Source organism: Oryctolagus cuniculus, chromosome 20, assembly GCF_964237555.1.
Source record: "Oryctolagus cuniculus chromosome 20, mOryCun1.1, whole genome shotgun sequence".
Taxonomy (NCBI): domain Eukaryota; kingdom Metazoa; phylum Chordata; class Mammalia; order Lagomorpha; family Leporidae; genus Oryctolagus; species Oryctolagus cuniculus.
The window spans coordinates 24,719,161-24,736,984 of NC_091451.1; the positions used below are offsets into that span (position 1 = coordinate 24,719,161).

At 40.2% G+C, this 17,824-nt stretch overlaps 1 protein-coding gene across 47 annotated transcripts in view; it reads left to right on the forward strand.

The window, feature by feature from the left end:
• The window catches only part of NRXN3 (neurexin 3), a 1,789,124-nt gene that overhangs the window by 848,524 nt on the left and 922,776 nt on the right, over window positions 1-17,824 (forward strand). For all 47 annotated transcript variants that reach the window (XM_070065300.1, XM_070065299.1, XM_070065301.1 and 44 more), the window contains 4 exons: window positions 5,754-5,873; window positions 14,973-15,354; window positions 16,493-16,683; window positions 17,608-17,781. In XM_070065300.1, coding sequence (XP_069921401.1) covers window positions 5,754-5,873; window positions 14,973-15,354; window positions 16,493-16,683; window positions 17,608-17,781 — 867 coding nt within the window. The remainder of the gene's footprint in view (window positions 1-5,753; window positions 5,874-14,972; window positions 15,355-16,492; window positions 16,684-17,607; window positions 17,782-17,824) is intronic.

Consider the following 17,824-nt stretch of genomic DNA (forward strand, 5'->3'; position numbering starts at 1 on the left):
CAATTTTGGCTTTAATTGTCTGTGCTTCTAGGGTCTTTTCCAAGAACTTGCCATTGATAATGGCAAGAGTTCTCTGTAATTGACTATGTTATGAGTGGTGGTCTCAAGGATATGTCTGCTTCTTCAGGCCTGATAAATATTGGTGGAGGATTTTAGTGGGCTTTCGCTGAAAAACAGGATTCCCAGTATTGTGCAAGGGGCTCAGACTGGATAACTGGGTCATTTGTTTTTCTTGTGTACCTCACTGGGAGAATGCTTAGTAGAAAAGTTCCAAAAAGTTCCCTATTATTTTATACTTGTTGTAAGAAGTACCTCAGATCTTTCTGGGGCTGGAGGGCCCGTGAAAATCCAATGATCAGTGTAGGGTGTTTTGTCGATCAGGCCCTAAAAATAAATATGATTTAAAATTGCTTTTCCAATCAAAATGAATGATTTACAAATATGACTATAAAATAATTTTACAAGTGTATAAAAGCCAAATGTCTCCCCAGTCCCTCTTGTGTTAAGAACTCCAAGAAAAAAATGAAAATAGTAATATAAGTTATTTTGTGGACAGAAAATAAAGTAGTTCTCACCTGTTTCCCTGTCTTCTGTACCCTCGAGTCCACTCTTTTTCTTCTACATCCCTGCTTTTTCTTGCCGAATCTGTTCTTTCTGGAGAGAGTGATTGGTAAAGTATATGGTGTTATGTGTGAGATCAGTGAAATGCTTGCTATAGCTTAAGTCGTCCAACTTATGGTGCTGCAGGAAATGAAGGTAAGTTTTCTTTTTAAAATATTTTTGGTGCTTTTTTCATATAACAAAATCATGTTGAGTATTTATTGACCCTATCATTTAGGTGTATAATTACATGCATCTTTCAGTATACCCTTCTAAAGGGGTAAATTTCATAATTTTCTAGTGAATTGTGGAAATTTTGATTCATGTGAAGCTTATTTCCAAGGGAAAGTAAGTTACAGTGCCTTTTCCCTTAGTGCACAAGTCATAAGATGCTCAGGTAAAGCAAAGTGATTGTAGAAAGGTATTGCCCTTCCCCTCACCTACCACACCCCAAAAAGACATTTCCCAAATGTCCCCCCACCTGCTTTTGGAAATAGTACTTTATGGCTTATGGAAGGAGTTTCTGCTTCCTGAATATGAGCAAAACCACCTTGTTCAGTGGGATTGATTGGGTCATAGAAATACACTGACAAACACATGGATGCTGGGGATAAACTACAATTTTGTTGGTTATATTGCTCCTGTAGGGAATAGAAAATTCATAATACATAATCAGAACAGCCTGATTTTTAGAAAAATGCAATATGTATATAAAATCAATTGAAGTGAAAAATCCACCTTGTGCAGATGTGTGCCTTTAGAAGTCCTCAAATAGGGATTTTTACCATTTCTCCTATTTCTTGTCTGCCAAAAGAGGGAAACATCTGCTAATATTTGAGTGTCATCTTCCTCCAAGTAACCAACAATATTTTTTCTCTAAAGATAACTTTTCTTTTCATGTTTTGTTTTGTTTTGTTTAGATCTGGATTCTTAAACAAATAGGACTTGCATAGGGCTACTGTAGAATAAGTCAAGAAAACAGTCTATCTTTGCATTTCACTCTTGATGCTTTGTTCTCTGTGCCTACTCATCATAGACTCAGACCCATCTTCTCTAAGACCAAGCCTTACATAGGGTTCTTCAAAAAGTTCATGGAAAATCTTATTATTAAACAAAATGCTATGCATGGATTTCAAAAAATTGCACCAAAATAAAGTTATCCTCTAATTCTAATTTCCCACAGTCTTTTTGAAGTCCCCTTTTGCATCTGCAGCGAGGGAAGGTCAAGTAGGGATTTGAGTGGTGTTAGCCTAAGAATTCGTTAAAGGTTCTCTGTTCTATAACAACTAGCAATTCAATTTTCCACTGCTATAAACTTCTGCATCTCAGAAATCTTCATCTGGGATTTTGCTTCTTTGTTTCAGGCATGGCAGTTACTACCTGGGAAACTCAACTAAGGGGTGACATATAATTAATTCATTTTCTCTGTTTAGATTCAGTCAGTGGTGATCTAAGTAGCCTAAAAAGAACCAAAGCTCCATTTTTCTTGTGATCTGTATCTATTACCTAAACATAAAAGAAAAGATGCATCAAACACATAATCCAATATGTACCCAATTGAAGATCATGATTTTCCTAGTTGTTAAAAAAAAAAAAAAAAAAAGAGAGAGAGAGAACATAAGAAAATTGATGGCTTTGGGTTTTTTTGTTGTTGTTGTTGTTAATTTCTACCAGTTCCACTGAAAATTCTTTTAAAGAATTCCTTTCTCCTCCTCCCAATAGGGATCATCCTTTCCCCACAGTGAAGAACTCTTCATGCTTATTGTTCACTAATGGAGCTTCATCGGCTTTTTGTGGGAGTCCATCAAAGGAAGTCTTCCCTAGATCAGCTTCTCCTGCTTCAAACACTAGCAGTCTGTGGTTTCAGCCTTCAGCTTTTGTCTGTGTCTTGCATCACTTATCAGTCCAATTTTATGCCCAGGATAGATTAGATTTTTCCCCTTCTCTGTTTGCCTAAATTTCCAGCTGAGTTTAAGCATCACTTGTCTTCCAGTAGAATGAGTTGACCTTTGGGCCTGATTGAGGATAAATGCCATGGACTCTGCCTCCAGAGGCTGAGAGTTTTGCAAAGCTTGCATAGACTTATATATTTACCACTTGGAAAAGTGTATTGAATAATCGTCCCCATCTTCTTAAGAGTAGAATATGAGTCTCCCTCCCCCCTTAGCATAATGACAAGTATTGGTGTTGGAGATATGAGATGTTACTGTGTGGCAGGGCATGAGGAGTGTCACATTTTTTCACATTTCAATCATAGGCTATCACATCCTAAAGTTTTAAGAGTCAAATGGATGATTAGATATGTGTGTTTGAATCTGACCGTTTGGACACTCCAAGGATCCATGGAGCAGTGGTATCTGTAGACATGAGCATTTTTCAAAGCCCATTTATCTGGAGGCATGGCTCTCTTTGCCTTGTGCCTCTGTAGTTAATCTGTACTGATATAGCAATGTCCCCAACTTGACTGTGTTCCTCACCCTTCCTCTTGTTCCTTATCACAAATTACAGTGATGAACAGAAATTGCCTAAAGCATAGATGCCACAATATAGGAGTTGCTTCAAATAGCCTGGGACTTGGAGCAGCTCTGGCTTGTTAGCCAATATTCTCCACATCTTTCTTATTTTTTTTCTTTTTATTGAAGCATTTTGCATATAGAATAAGGAGAACAAAAACATTAAAAAAAACCAAGGCAGGTTTATTTGTTCTGAGAACATCTGTTCTTGTTACAAGATATCCATGTGATGATATGATGTAGTCCATTTTCATCCAGCGCCCAAACGGTTTGCTGTTGGAAAGTTGAATGCTACATCCATCTTAGACTTGAAGTTAGAAAGATAATGAACAATGCTATGTAATGAACTGAAACTTAAGGAAATATTCTTCTATAATGTGTAATATTGAGGATGGGAATACACACAAAGTAAGAGAAGCTGAGTTTGAGTATAAAAATGCTTTGTTCTAGAATTATTTCTCCCCTAAATTATTGGATCTCATGGCATCACCACCCAAGGTTGGGTACATATGGCCCACTCTGTTTCTTCACTAAATGCTCATGATTCTTGCCAATTTGGGTTGCCCTTGAGCTTTGGTCCATTCTGAATTGTTTTTAAAGATTTATTTATTTATTTGAAAGGCAGAGCTACAGAGAGGCAGAGGTGGAGAGAGGGAGGGAGGGAGGGAGAGAGAGAGGGAGAGAGGGAGAGAGGTACAGAGAGAGAGAGGTCTTCAATCTGCTAGTTCACTCCACAAGTGGCCACCATGACCAGAGCTGGGCTGAACTGGAGCCAGGAGCTTCTTCCAGGTCTCCCAGGTCAGAGCAGAGGCCCAAGAACTTGGGCCATCTTCTACTGCCTTCCCAGGTCATGGCAAAGAGTTAGATTGGAAGTGGAGCAGCCGGAACTTGAACCAGCACCCATATGGGATGCTGACACTGCAGGCTGGGGCTTTACTTGCTACACCATAGCACCAGCCCCTTTTCTGAAAATTTTAAAGCACAAATTTACTTGACATATTATTTGTTGTAATTAAAAGAAATCTTTTTACTTTGAAAGTTTATTTCTCAAGAGGAAGAATCCCTCAAAATTCAGTTCTGAACCATCAGAAAATAAGTTTATTAATTACTCAAAAGGTACAGTTTATTTGGAGATTTTTTTCTAGGTGAATACTACTATTTTTCCTTCTGAAACAGTTTATGAGTATGGCTAAATTTTTTAAAAAAATTTTTACCAAAGCAAAATTAACTTTTAATTCCATTTGCCATGAACTTTTTGAATTACTCTCATGGAATACCTTCAGTCTTGGAGGTAGAGGAAGAGATTAGCTAGTGAAAGATAAATAATAAAGACTTCAGTTTTACTTAGATAAAAACTACTGACTTGATTTAATGGTTACTAAACAGATAAAACCTATGTAGACTTTAATTACTCAACACTCACTAAGGCACTGCTGTGTATCTGGCCTTACATTCAGTGTCAGTTGGGCCCATGTATGAAGTTTTCTCAAGTAGTTGAGATACTTATAATCCATAGGGATATGCTGGCCACTTATATCTTTACTCTTTTTAAAAGTCACTTCCAGGAATAAGGCTCTCTGAATACTGATTGATCAATCCCGAAATAGGTAGGCAATATCTTTCTGTCCAGGCTCAACTGTCTACTTGCAAAGATCAAACTTGGTCTCCATCTTCAGGTTCTATACAGTTCCCGTGGGCTTTTAAATTCAGTTCAATGATGATCCACATTCTAGATAATAGGACATTTCCTCCCTTACTAGCTGGCTGTTTTAATATCTCAATTTCTTTCTTTGTTACCATCTTTTGCCCCTACACACTGTAATTCCTTGTCCTTGATTCTTCCTGGGCCAAACTTGAACTTTGTCTAAGCACCTTGTGTGTAGATCTCTTAAGATAGTGTGGCTTATTCCTGTATGTAGTAACACTTTCTACAAAACTTTGTTTCATCTGAAAAGTTTCAGTTTTTGGGATATTACGTTATTTTGTTTTCTAGGTATTTGGATTCTTTTGGAGGATGATGAACAATGGGATGAGTCTTTGGTCCCTCACGTTCCCTTCAGGAGCATTATTTACAATGGGATTAAACTTTGGCGCTACTATTATTGTGATATCTGTGGTCACTTAATTCTGATAGAACCTTGGGTAAATGGAAATGCCAAGTTAAGGCAGTGTGTGTTGCAGATTTCTTTTCTCATTCAATTGATGGATACTCTCTATAAGCCAGACTGGTGTATTATGCCTAAATGGTCAAATGTTTCTAAAAAAATATGATGGATTTCTTATATCTTCAAGAAACTCATCTGAATTCTAAGACTTGGGAGTAAATGACTACTAACTACTAGTTTCTGAAAATGTTTGCTTATTGCTATTGGCTTTTTGAAACTTAGTAGATAATGGAGGGCACATTACTTCCTTTCCTACCTTGTTGTTGTCCTTCATTTTGAAATTTAGATTTTGTTTATGGGATTATTAGGGAGGGTCCTACTGGATCACTGGAATGAGGATGTGCTTGGGGTGGGAGGGAATCTAATTTCCTTACTGCTGCTGGGTCATGTGCACCAGTATGGCTTTGACATCCCTGATGCCATGAGCGTGGCTTTGAGAATTGATTCTGACTTTGGTACTTACCACCATCCTTAGGCAAAGGACCTGAGACCCTGTACGCGGGGCAGAAGCTCAATGACAATGAGTGGCACACCGTGCGCGTGGTGCGGAGAGGAAAGAGCCTTAAGTTGACAGTGGACGATGATGTGGCTGAGGGTGAGTATAACGATGGTGAGATTTTTCTCTCTTTGACTGCATGGTCCCCTTGGTAACTCTGTTTTCAAAACCTTATACTTTGTTTAATATCACAAACATGTCCTTGGCTGAGATGAGGATAAGTGATTCTTCCTCTTTACTTTCATAATTCCTTTCAATCTGTACTGTAGAACTTTCCTGTTACTACAGTTGTACATTTCTGAATCTCTCTCCTTAGCATGCAGTATGTATCTGGAAAACAGAGATAGGAGTCTATAGATCCTTCTGTTATTCGTTCATTCAAAAATCACCTGTCAGTCTTTTCCCCTGTAGTACTTCTCCCCTGTACCAGTTACTGCCTTCAGAAGATGAGTCAGTCTTTAATAGAGGAAGATGGACAAATCAGTAATTCAAGATATTGCAGGCAAAAATAAGTACTTGAAAGAGTGAAGGTACTGACTGGTTTAACTAATTTTTCATTTGTGGAATTATTAGTTAAATTAACTTAGTCCTTATTCTGTAACAAGATCTGTTTTATGAGGCACTGGGAATATGGTGACAAACAGACAAAAGCTCTGCCTGGTGGAATTAACATTTAGGAAGGCAGTGAATTCAAGAATGAATCCACACACGTGCAAAGGAACATTCAGAGCCCTACAAACCAGTACATATTTGCCAAGACCCTGCTAGATTCTTACAGTGTGCTATAAACTCAGAAGATAAAAAAGAAGCTGGGGAGATTTCTTTTTGACTCAAAGTGTGAGTCCGTCTAGTAGATTAGATAGGACCATAGTGTTCAAGAATAAGACTATATCATGGCAGTCCGATCTGAATGGGTGTGATTATCATTCTCATTCAAAACAGAAAATAACTATTTGGGGCTAGAGAAGTTAAGTGTAGGTATAAAGGTGGATTTTCAGCCAGAATTTGCTGGTTGGAGGGAATTGATAAGATCTAGAGTGGAAGAGTGTAGGCCTCTTCTGTTGTCATTTACATGAGACCTCTTGTGGGACTATATATAATTTCAAAGAAGTATACATGGGACAGAATCCTTTTCCATATGGGAAATGAAAGCCCAAGCAAGGCAACTTGGGTATTAGGCGAAACAGCTGGTGTTAGATCAGTCCTGACATGAACTCTGCGCAGGATGTTGGGAGTTACTCACCTCTCCTTGCTCTGGTCACAGGCAATCAGTGGTCTCAGTTACTTCTTTGTGTCTTCTGTGAGACACTTGGATTAGAGTCTGGAGCCCTGGGGTTTAATACCACCATGGCCACTAAATTCCTTTATGGTTTTGAGCTATATATACCAAAATTTTTATATTTATGTCCTCCTTTGTAAACTTGAAATGTGTTTTTTCTAAGGCCTTCTCCACATGGATATTCTGCAGTCTGGAGTCCTATGATTTTAGATCCATACACTTGCCCTTCTATAGTTCTGGAATGACAGTGAGGCATGCATGTATGTGTGTAGGCATGTGTGTGTGTGTGTGTGTGTGTGTGTGTAACTAGAGAATGATACTCTGTGAATAGAGGAAGAACACCTATGTAGCATTAATCCAGTGCCCAATAGATGTTGGGTACAGTTTTGCAGTCTTACATACATCAACTCCTGTAATCTTCTATAATTCACCATAGCGAACGTATGTACTTCTTATCATTTTATAGCAGGGGATTGTGAAACTTTGAGAGTTGTGTAATTAAGGTTCCAAGTTCATGTCTGTCATATTATTCAAAAGCATGATACTCACTGTACTTCAAAATCCACCATGAGAAATTGATTTATCATAAGATATAAGAACACATAATGGATGCATTGGAATAAGGAAGGGAGTACCTTCTTGGAGGTAGACCACAGTACACACTGTCTTGCCCCAAAACAGAGGCAAACAATCACAACAGCTCTCCCAAACACTCCAGTTACACATAGGTAGACCCTAGTAATAGGAAGTAAGGTTACTGGTCTACATGCCAGAAGGGTTATTTGGCTTTATGAAATGAGTGTCAAAAACAAAGACATAAACAATGGTTGTACTGTTTAGAACCCACTGACAACCTGAATTAATTATTCAAGAATTTCTCATGAGATGGGAGCCTGCAAAAGCAGTGGTAATGAATCAATCTTGCATCCTTTACTCCCTCTCCTGGGTTTGTCCTAGTAAGCCAAGCAGGATGCCATTCACAGTGTGTTTTGAATATCAGCCGCTAGATGGCAACCTCACCCCAATGTCTGCTCACAGTGAGTTCCTCTCATTTGCTTGGATAATAAACACCCTGGAAGTATGTGCACCTCAAGAACTGCAGAACAGAGATTACTTTAATGTGTGTTTCCTCTCTTGATAATTATTCTCTTTTAGAAACTTGGGGATAAAGGTAATTATAAATTATGCTTTCTGTTACCACTAATAATTAGTAAGCAGGGTTTAACCATGGAATGCCCAAGCCATTTAGTAAATTGAAATCAAAATGAATGCAGCTTTTTCATTTTTAGTCTTACCCCTTCATTTGCTGCTGATGGGAGAAAGCAGCTGTAAGGATAAAGAAAGGTTGGAGAGGAAAAGAGCTATTTTGCTTACGAGCTACAGCTTTGGTGTTTTTTTTAAATTTTATTTTACAGTGATAAGGGGTTTGGGAATTTTAATTTTAGTTCACAGAAGTTATAAAATCAAGCAATGAAGCTAAAATACCACACAGTCCCCCGTGTTATTAAGTGTTGTCTCATTGGCTTATTTAGTAATCCTTTTCATGCTGTTTAAGGTACCCCAGTGTGCCAAATTTTCAGCTACTTTGTAGAAATAACGCAAAGCATAGGCCAGACTCAAAGGAAATCAAAAGCAGGGATGGAAATATCCTTCAACCTGGTGTTTTTCATTTATTGTAATATAATTGTATTCTTGGAAAACTCTTAAGTTCAGTTGACAGTTAATAAGGATTGATTGATTGATTGCAGTGTATTTCTGTTATTAAGAATAAATTAAAATATGGCTCACTTGGGTTATGGTCCACAGAATGGGGGCCTACAGCCGTCTGAACCACCCACATCATGCAAAACTTCTTGCTGGCATAGACATTTACTGTTTTTTAATAGCTACAGGCTGAGGTGATGTCTTTTTCTCTCACCCCACATGGCATGTGCAGCGTCAAATTGTACAAAAGTCATTTCCCATTGAAATTTCGTTCCTCTTGTTAGTGACTAAGCCTGATAAAACAGAGTTGGGAAATGTTAGCTTGAACAGAGTGGGGGAGGTCTTTATTGTCTGACTCAGGAGGAGCTTTTAATGAGCTACAGAGTTTGTGGATAATGGATTAAAAAGTCTTTTGGCACCAAAAGTGTTGGGAAATCCGTTCATTTTTTTTTAAAGATTTATTGATTTATTTGAAAGGTAGAGATACAGAGCAGGAGAGACAGAGTTCTTCAATCCGCTGGTTCATTCCCCAAATTACTACAACAACCTGGCCTAGGCCATGCTGAAGCCAGCAGCCTGGAACTTCCAGGTCTCCCACGTGGTTGCAGGGGCCCAAGGACTTGGGCCATTTTTTACTGTTTTCCTAGGCCATAGCAGGGAGCTGGATTGGAAGTGGAGCAGCTGGGACTCAAACTAGAGCCCATATGGGATGCTGGCATTGTAGGCCATGGTTTTACCAGTTAGGCCCCAGCACTGGCCTGTGGATAGTTTTTCATAATTACACATTTTCCACGAACTTTTTGAAGACCTCTTATGCCTCACTAATCTTGGTTCATTGAATATATAGTATTTAACAAATTTATTTAGTACTAGAAATTATTCATTTTTTAGAAGATTTTATTTATTTGAGAGGTAGAGTTACAGACAGAGAAAGCGAGAGACAGAGAGAAAGGTCTTCCATCCGCTGGTTCACTCCCCAAATGGCCGCGACGGCCGGAGCTGCACTGATCTGAAACCAGGAGCCAGCAGCTTCTTCCGGGTCTCCCATGTGGATGCAGGGGCCCAGGGTCTTGGGCCATCTTCTACTGCTTTCTCAGGCCATGGCAGAGAGCTGGGTTAGAAGAGGAGCAGCTGGGACTAGAACTGGCACCACTATGAGATTGCTGGCACCACAAGCAGAGGCTTAACCTATTGCACAACAGCACCAGCCCCAAAAACTGTTCTTTTTATAAACCATTTCACTAGATACCACTGAAAGGGGAAAAAAGCTAGTATAATGGAGAAAAGGGTATGGAAACAGTGAAGCTGGGAAATTGTGGGCAAAATAGGAGACTGCTTTATGAGACCGTCTAAGTCTTTGTTTGGGAGGACATGGGAGGTCAAGATGCTCCCCCTTAGCCTTTACCATATTTTTTTCTGCTCACTCAGGAATCTCATGTGCAGAGATGGTGATGATTCATCTTTTTCTTTGTCTTTTTTTAAAAAAAGATTGATTTATTTGAAAGAGTTTTAAAGATAGGTAGAGCTAGAGAGAAAGATGTATTCCATTCTGCTGGTTCATTCTCCAAAAGACTGCAATGGTCAGAGCTGAGCTGATATAAAGTCAGTAGCTTCCTCTAGGTCTCCCACATGGGTGCAGGGGCCCAAAGAGTTGGGCCATCTTTCACTGCTTTCCCAGGCCATAGTAGGGAGCTGGATCAGAAGAGGAGCAGCCAAGACTCGAACCAGCACCCATATGGGATGCTGGCACTACAGGCTGGGGCTTTAACCCACTGTGCCACAGCACCAGCCTTGATGATCCATCTTCTGATCCTAAAGAAAATGTCCCAAATGCGAGCTCCTTCCCCAGATGTGAAGCTTATCTGCTGTGTTCAGACCCCTCTGCTAACACTGCGGGGCACGGAGAAGATATATGAAGTGATCGCTACTCAGACATTTCATTCTAAAAAAAGAAAAGCAATATTTGAAATAACTGGAAAATAGCACATTTCAGAAGCAGCAAAAAATAATGCTGCATAATCAGTACTCACTAATAGCTTAAGTCCTAGGCACTATTCTGTGTACTTTGTGTGTTCTGGTACTTTGAACCCTGATAACTTCAGATCTATTCCACAGATAGGAACCTAAGGCATAGGAAATTGGGTATCTTCCCCACAACAACCCAGTTAAGATGGCATAGGGCCAGAATGGGAACTTAGGCAGTTCGAGTCCACATGATTGATCATTCCATTATGTGCTGTTGCCACATAGGCAGTTGCAGATTGAACATGCACAGAGTGTTGCACATGTATATGCACCTCACCACCCTGAGGACTGCTCAGTACACAGCTGGTTGACTGTCAATGAAATGCAGAAGTCAATGTGTGAATGGGCTCCAAGGCAACAAGGCTGCTTTAGGGAAGGTGCTGAATATATTACCTTGGAATCACGTGCAATTGTATTATGGCATTTGGCCACTGGGACAAAGTATTAACTCATTACAAGTCCTGATACATGGAAATTTCTCCAGTTAAATTCCACCTACTGCTTTTCTTGGGCAATGATGTGAAGAATGAGTCAAGCCTTTTTTGCAAAGACAGTATGATGTACAAGTAAAGATAAGGGCTTTGGAATTAGCGTACTTGGGTTCACTTGTGGGGAGCATTCTACCATTTTTTACCCATATGAAACTTAATCAAATTGCTGAACCTCTGTAAATTAAATGTCCCCACCTTTTAAGAAAGATAGTGGTACCTAACTATGATTTTAGTATGATAATGACCTTTGTTTGTGGTTTTGAAGTGATTAGCATAGTGTCTGGTCCATAGGGAATATGCTGTAGTCTTGGTTTTTTCCATTTTATCTTTTAACTGAGTACTTCTCTTTCCTCTGAAATTTGAAAGTGGCTGCTGTGAGGTATGCTCATGTTTTCTCCCTTAGTGGAATGGAGGGTTAGTTTATCAACAGAATTCAGAGATGAGCAGAAAGCTTGCCAGTTACTAATATGGATCAGGTGATGCACTGATATTTTTAAACTTTTATTCAGTTAATTTGGCACAGGCTTCAAAGTTGCATGTGTTTCCCTGATGCAGTAGCACGTTTTATTGGGAATCTCCATTCAACTCCACTAAAGAGTATGTTTCCGTATGGAATGAAGCTGCTTCCTTTTCTAGTTGCCTCTTCTTTGTCCTCTCACAGGCTTTTAGTTTAAACTACTCTTGGCATCATTCTAAACCATAGCTCAATCTATGTCCCTAGGCTAAGCTCTCAAATTCAGTTGTTAGCTTCTGTTTCCTTGTGCAAGTCCTTGATCAGTTTCTCTTCCATCTCAATCAACATCTTAAATTTTTTGCAGGTTTTTTAAGATGGATTTTCTAGTGAGCAGAATTCCCTATTCCTTTCCTTCCAGAGGTCAGTTTATCCAGAATTTCCCTAAAAGCTCCCAGTTGACCTCGAAACTGTCTCTTTGGATTCCTATTAGGATCCCAGTATTGGCCGGTGCCATGGCTCAATAGGCTAATCCTCCACCTATGGCGCTGGCACCCGGGGTTCTAGTCCCAGTCGGGGCGCTGGATTCTGTCCTGGTTGCCCCTCTTCCAGGCCAGCTCTCTGCTGTTGCCTGGGAGTGCAGTGGAGGATGGCCCAAGTGCTTGGGCCCTGCACCCGCATGGGAGACCAGGAGAAGCACCTGGCTCCTGGCTCTGGATCAGTGCGGTGTGCCGGCTGTAGTGGCCATTGAGGGGTGAACCAACGGAAAAGGAAGACCTTTCTCTCTGTCTCTCTCTCTCTCACTGTCCACTCTGCCTGTCAAAAAAAAAAAAAAATGCCAGTATTGACCAGGGATCACCCATTCTCATTTATTAGTTCTTATCATAGACTTTTTCATATAAAATAAGAAAGAACATGAGTACCAGTATAATCCTTGTCCAGTTTCTTTGTCCCCATGATTATTGGCTGTGATTTCCCTTCTTCATTATGACCAGTCCCAGCCTCCAGCCCTGAGAGGGACAGTTATAGCCATTTCATCATTGATTCTTTTTTTATTTCAGTCACTTCATTGCTTTAGAATGTGTGAATTTATATTTTCAAATCCCAATTTTAATGCTAAGTAATTTTACACGTTCTTTTCTCTATTCAATTATTAGAAGATACGTTGCATTTTGATTTTTGTTCCACTACAATTGAAGTTAACCAACATCATTATTTTATTTTTGCTTATATTAAGAGAATGATTTGTCATCATTGTCAAAAATCCATTCACATAAAAGCACAGAATTTCAGTCTGGTTTTGTGTTCATGAGCAGTTCTTTGAACTAGATCTGAGATTGGTCCTGAAGAGATGAAATTGATGTTGAGCATTCAAAGATGGGATCTGTTGACTCTCCCAGATACTGAAGGTTAAGCTACCTAGGAAAACACAACCCTTCTCCTTGAGTTGTTGTCTCTGGAGCTCTGAACCAGTAGAGGAGGAAAATGCAAGGCAGACAGAAGCACAATGTCATTTTGATTAGTGGTAACACTATTGTTAAAAAAATATGGGTTACACTTGCGGAAGTTCAATATCACAATCTCCCACTTGAACACAAATTCAGGACTGAGCAGACATCCACTGTGGAGGCATGACTGGCTCTTATGACGTCTACCCTGTGGATGAGTAGGAGGTAGAGACAGGGTTTGCTGAGGACAGCATGTTCTAGCTAGGCAAAAGTAAAAGTGTCAGGGACTTAGGTATGTGCACACTTCCTCTATGCAGATTATCCTTATTATTTTAGATCATATTATTCATTTTCTTCTGCAAAGTTGTAATAGAAGGGATAAAGAGATGTTCACAGTTTCTTGCTAGTGGAGTTTCTTCAACGTGGAAGCTAACAGGAGAAGCCAGAATGAGAATTCCTAACTCCCTTCCCTGTAACACTGGGCATGAGAACATGGTTTGTTACTTTTTTTGATGTGATTTTTCTCTGTGGAAGCCAGTTTCTACTTTGACCATACTTCTGATGTTTTTCTTGACTTTGTTATTAAAATTTTCTGTATCTGTATTTATTGCAAGCCCTCCTTATCTCCTCTGGCCTAGTTACTCACCTTTTCTAGAAAAATAGGCAATGAAAGGCCCAGTAGTTCCTTAGAGATCTTCGAGTTAGAAATATGAGGAACCAAATTGAAAGGCTTTAATTGTGAAAGAAGTTTCTTGCCATATGGTTTTAGAAAGTCCAGAGTAGTCTTGCTAGATCCAGGCATCTGATGGCATCATAGAACAACTGCTTTTCCCTCTGTTCTGACTGTGTTTTGGGTGGGTGGTCTCCTCGGGTGGGCTTAACCTCTCTGGTTATCACATGGTTTCCAGAAACACCAGGCTTGTTTCTTATCCTTGCTGACTTGCTGGCAAAAGGTGTCATTTTCTGGAGTGTGCCAGCAAAACCTCTGGAGCTGAAAAATCATTGGACCAGCTTGGGATGTTGCTAGTCCTGGATTCTTATAGTGAACCCTAGGTCAGATGCAGACTCTCAGGCCTCATCCCAGAATTTTGAATCATTCACTCTTAGGATGGGGCCTAAGTCCTCCAAGAGATTATTATGCACATTAAAATTTGAGGACCACATTTTGAGTCATTTGACCAAGCTCTATGGTTTGTCTGATACAACATGTTGAGTGATCCAACCTGGGTAGTGTGATGAGGGTCACCTTCTTCCAGTGCACGAGGTTTTTAGGTCAAGTGGGGAAGGTAGCTCATCCAAGGGAAACCAGGGGTTATTATCAGAAAAGTCAACAGTTACAGGGCATATAAACTGATATTATGCAATAGAAACTTTTCCACAAGTACTAGGTGCTAAGTTGTAACAGTGGGAAATATTTAGTAGGAAGTACCTAGGAATAGCTTTTATCTTTACAATGGTGAAAACAACACTTTGCTTTTTGTAGTGGACATTATTAGTACCAGGTTGTTCCTGAGTGGAGACAACTACCAGTTTTATCCTTTAAGTTGAGCTGCCCTGATCTCACATTTTTCTTTTCATGATGGGACGTTTGGAACAGCTGCATGACAGCATGGGATGTAGGGCTGCTCCCCAGTTGAGATCAAGTCAAGGATGTACCATAATGAATATTCTGTTTTCTTTAACTGAATCAAGAAAACTGAATATTCATATGAAGACAAATAATGCCTAAAAGACACAATAAAGGTGCTGTGAGAAATTTGGTAATGTTTCCTGTTTGTCCCTCATTTATGATTTTCATAGGTACAATGGTGGGAGACCATACCCGATTGGAGTTCCACAATATTGAAACTGGGATCATGACTGAGAAACGATACATCTCCGTTGTCCCCTCCAGTTTCATTGGCCACCTGCAGAGCCTCATGTTCAATGGTTTGCTCTACATTGATTTGTGCAAAAATGGTGATATTGATTACTGTGAACTGAAGGCTCGTTTTGGACTAAGGAATATTATCGCTGACCCTGTCACCTTCAAGACCAAGAGCAGCTACTTGAGCCTTGCCACTCTTCAAGCCTACACCTCCATGCACCTCTTCTTCCAGTTTAAGACCACATCAGCTGATGGCTTCATTCTTTTCAATAGTGGAGATGGAAATGACTTTATTGCAGTTGAACTGGTAAAGGGGTAAGTAAAAGGGAAGACATCATTTACACTGTATATCTTTACTTAAGCCCTACATAAAATAAGAACAAGACAAGAATTCTGTCAGTTGCATTCCTTACCCTCGATTCTTTTTCCCTGTTCTCATCCCCATTAATGAAAATGACCTACAAAATAATGAGAGTTGGAAAGAAAAAAATTCACAAGTTCATTTAAGGACATTCTATTAAGACAACACTGTTGGGCTTTTTGCTGTGAAATGTAGTCCTTTGAAAGTATAAAATAAAGGTGCTTTGTTTTTTTCCAGAAGAAGGCTGTGAGATACATTGCATCTGTCTCTTGAGTAATATAACCACCAAATTTGTTCTAAGAATCTCACCATAGGTATTTTCAATCCTGTTATTAGCTCAGATATCCAAATTCTTAAAATGCTTCCCTTTCTTCAAGACATTTCACCACCATTCATTGCCAAATAAAATACCTGTCAAAAGAAAAACAAGACTAGATGCATGATTGACTGTGAATTTAAATGTCATTCCCTAGTGTGTTGTAGTGTTCTGACAATGTTACTTCTTGGCTCTAGGTAGAGTCACCATGCAGTAGTGAAGAAACAGACTCTGTGTGTATGGAACTAAAATGCAGTATGGCTGGCGCCGCGGCTCACTAGGCTAATCCTCCGCCTTGCGGCGCCGGCACACCAGGTTCTAGTCCCGGTCGGGGCGCCGGATTCTGTCCCGGTTGCCCCTCTTCCGGGCCAGCTCTCTGCTGTGGCCTGGGAGTGCAGTGGAGGATGGCCCAAGTGTTTAGGCCCTGCACCCCATGGGAGACCAGGAGAAGTACCTGGCTCCTGGCTCTGGATCAGCGCGGTGTGCCGGCCGCAGCGTGCCGGCCCTGGCAGCCATTGGAGGGTGAACCAACGGCAAAGGAAGACCTTTCTCTCTGTCTCTCTCTCTCACTATCCACTCTGCCTGTCAAAAAAAAAAATGCAGTATGATAGAATAGTATCTGACTATTCTTATAACTGCAACTCAAGTATTAATGCGTCCCACTTTATACCAGTGTAGCATGGAGGATTTCAAGCCCCTTATGTCAGATACATACACATTGCCATTGGACTGCTTCAAGGAATCTCGTATTATTGGATGGTTTTTGTCCTTCGTAGGTACATACACTATGTGTTTGACCTGGGAAATGGCCCCAACGTGATTAAAGGCAACAGTGACCGCCCTCTGAATGATAACCAGTGGCACAACGTCGTTATCACCCGGGACAACAGCAACACCCACAGCCTGAAGGTGGACACCAAGGTGGTCACCCAGGTTATCAATGGTGCCAAGAACCTGGATTTGAAAGGTATACATGATAAAAAAAAAAATGCATTCTCTTTAGGGCATTTCCTATAGTAGAAAGGCTAGTTCCAAAGGCAAACTACAGGGTGGGAATGTCATGCATTTTTGATACCTTGTGCATACACTATTTAATGACTATTGAATTGTGCCCTAGTGCAATCATTCAGTTTATGCTCATACATTCCTCAGGGCATGGTTCATTTTCCCTGATAACCTCAGGAACGTTCTTTCGGAGGGACTAAGTGATCAGATGATAAACGTCAAAATGATGAAACTGTCATTGCAAAAAGAAGGGTCTGTTGGCTTTGCAGTTCTAGCTGAATCATTCACTGTGTGGGTGGTGTTTGTGAAGTTTCTTTGCCCCATTTAGCTTAGGTATATTTTATGGAAAGTGGGAATAATAATTGCTACTCCCTGTCTGGATTGTTAGAGGAGTTGCAATGGAATCTGTAAAAACCTTAGCACATTATTGGGAACAAGTTGCATATAAAAAGACCTCAGTAAGTCATTTCCTTGAAAATGCTGTTCATCTTTACTTCATCATAAAAGAAGGACAACACCTGCTTCATAGAATCGACACAGTGATTAAAATTTGTGAGATGATGTGTGTAAAATGAATGTCGGCCGCAGTGCACCGGCCACAGCGGCCATTGAGGGGTGAACCAACGGAAAAGGAAGACCTTTCTCTCTGTCTGTCTCTCTCACTGTCTACTCTGCCTGCCAAAAAAAAAAAAAAAAAAAAAAGTCACAAGAAGCATTTGGTTTCTTCTTTTTACAACTTAGAAACTGTTAATTGTTCTGTTTGAGCCTCCTCCACTCATTAGCGTGCTATATTATTTTTATCTGATAAATCGTCTGAAACAGCTTGAGTTGATGTGGTTGCCATGTTGTTTACTCATTCTCTTTTGCTATTCACCGTTCTTTCCAGGTGATCTCTATATGGCTGGTCTGGCCCAAGGCATGTACAGCAACCTCCCGAAGCTTGTGGCCTCTCGTGATGGCTTTCAAGGCTGTCTGGCTTCAGTGGACTTGAATGGACGCCTGCCAGACCTCATCAATGATGCCCTCCATCGGAGCGGACAGATCGAGCGTGGCTGTGAAGGTACAACCTGTTTGCATTTTCAGCTACAGCCTTGTTGCAAGCC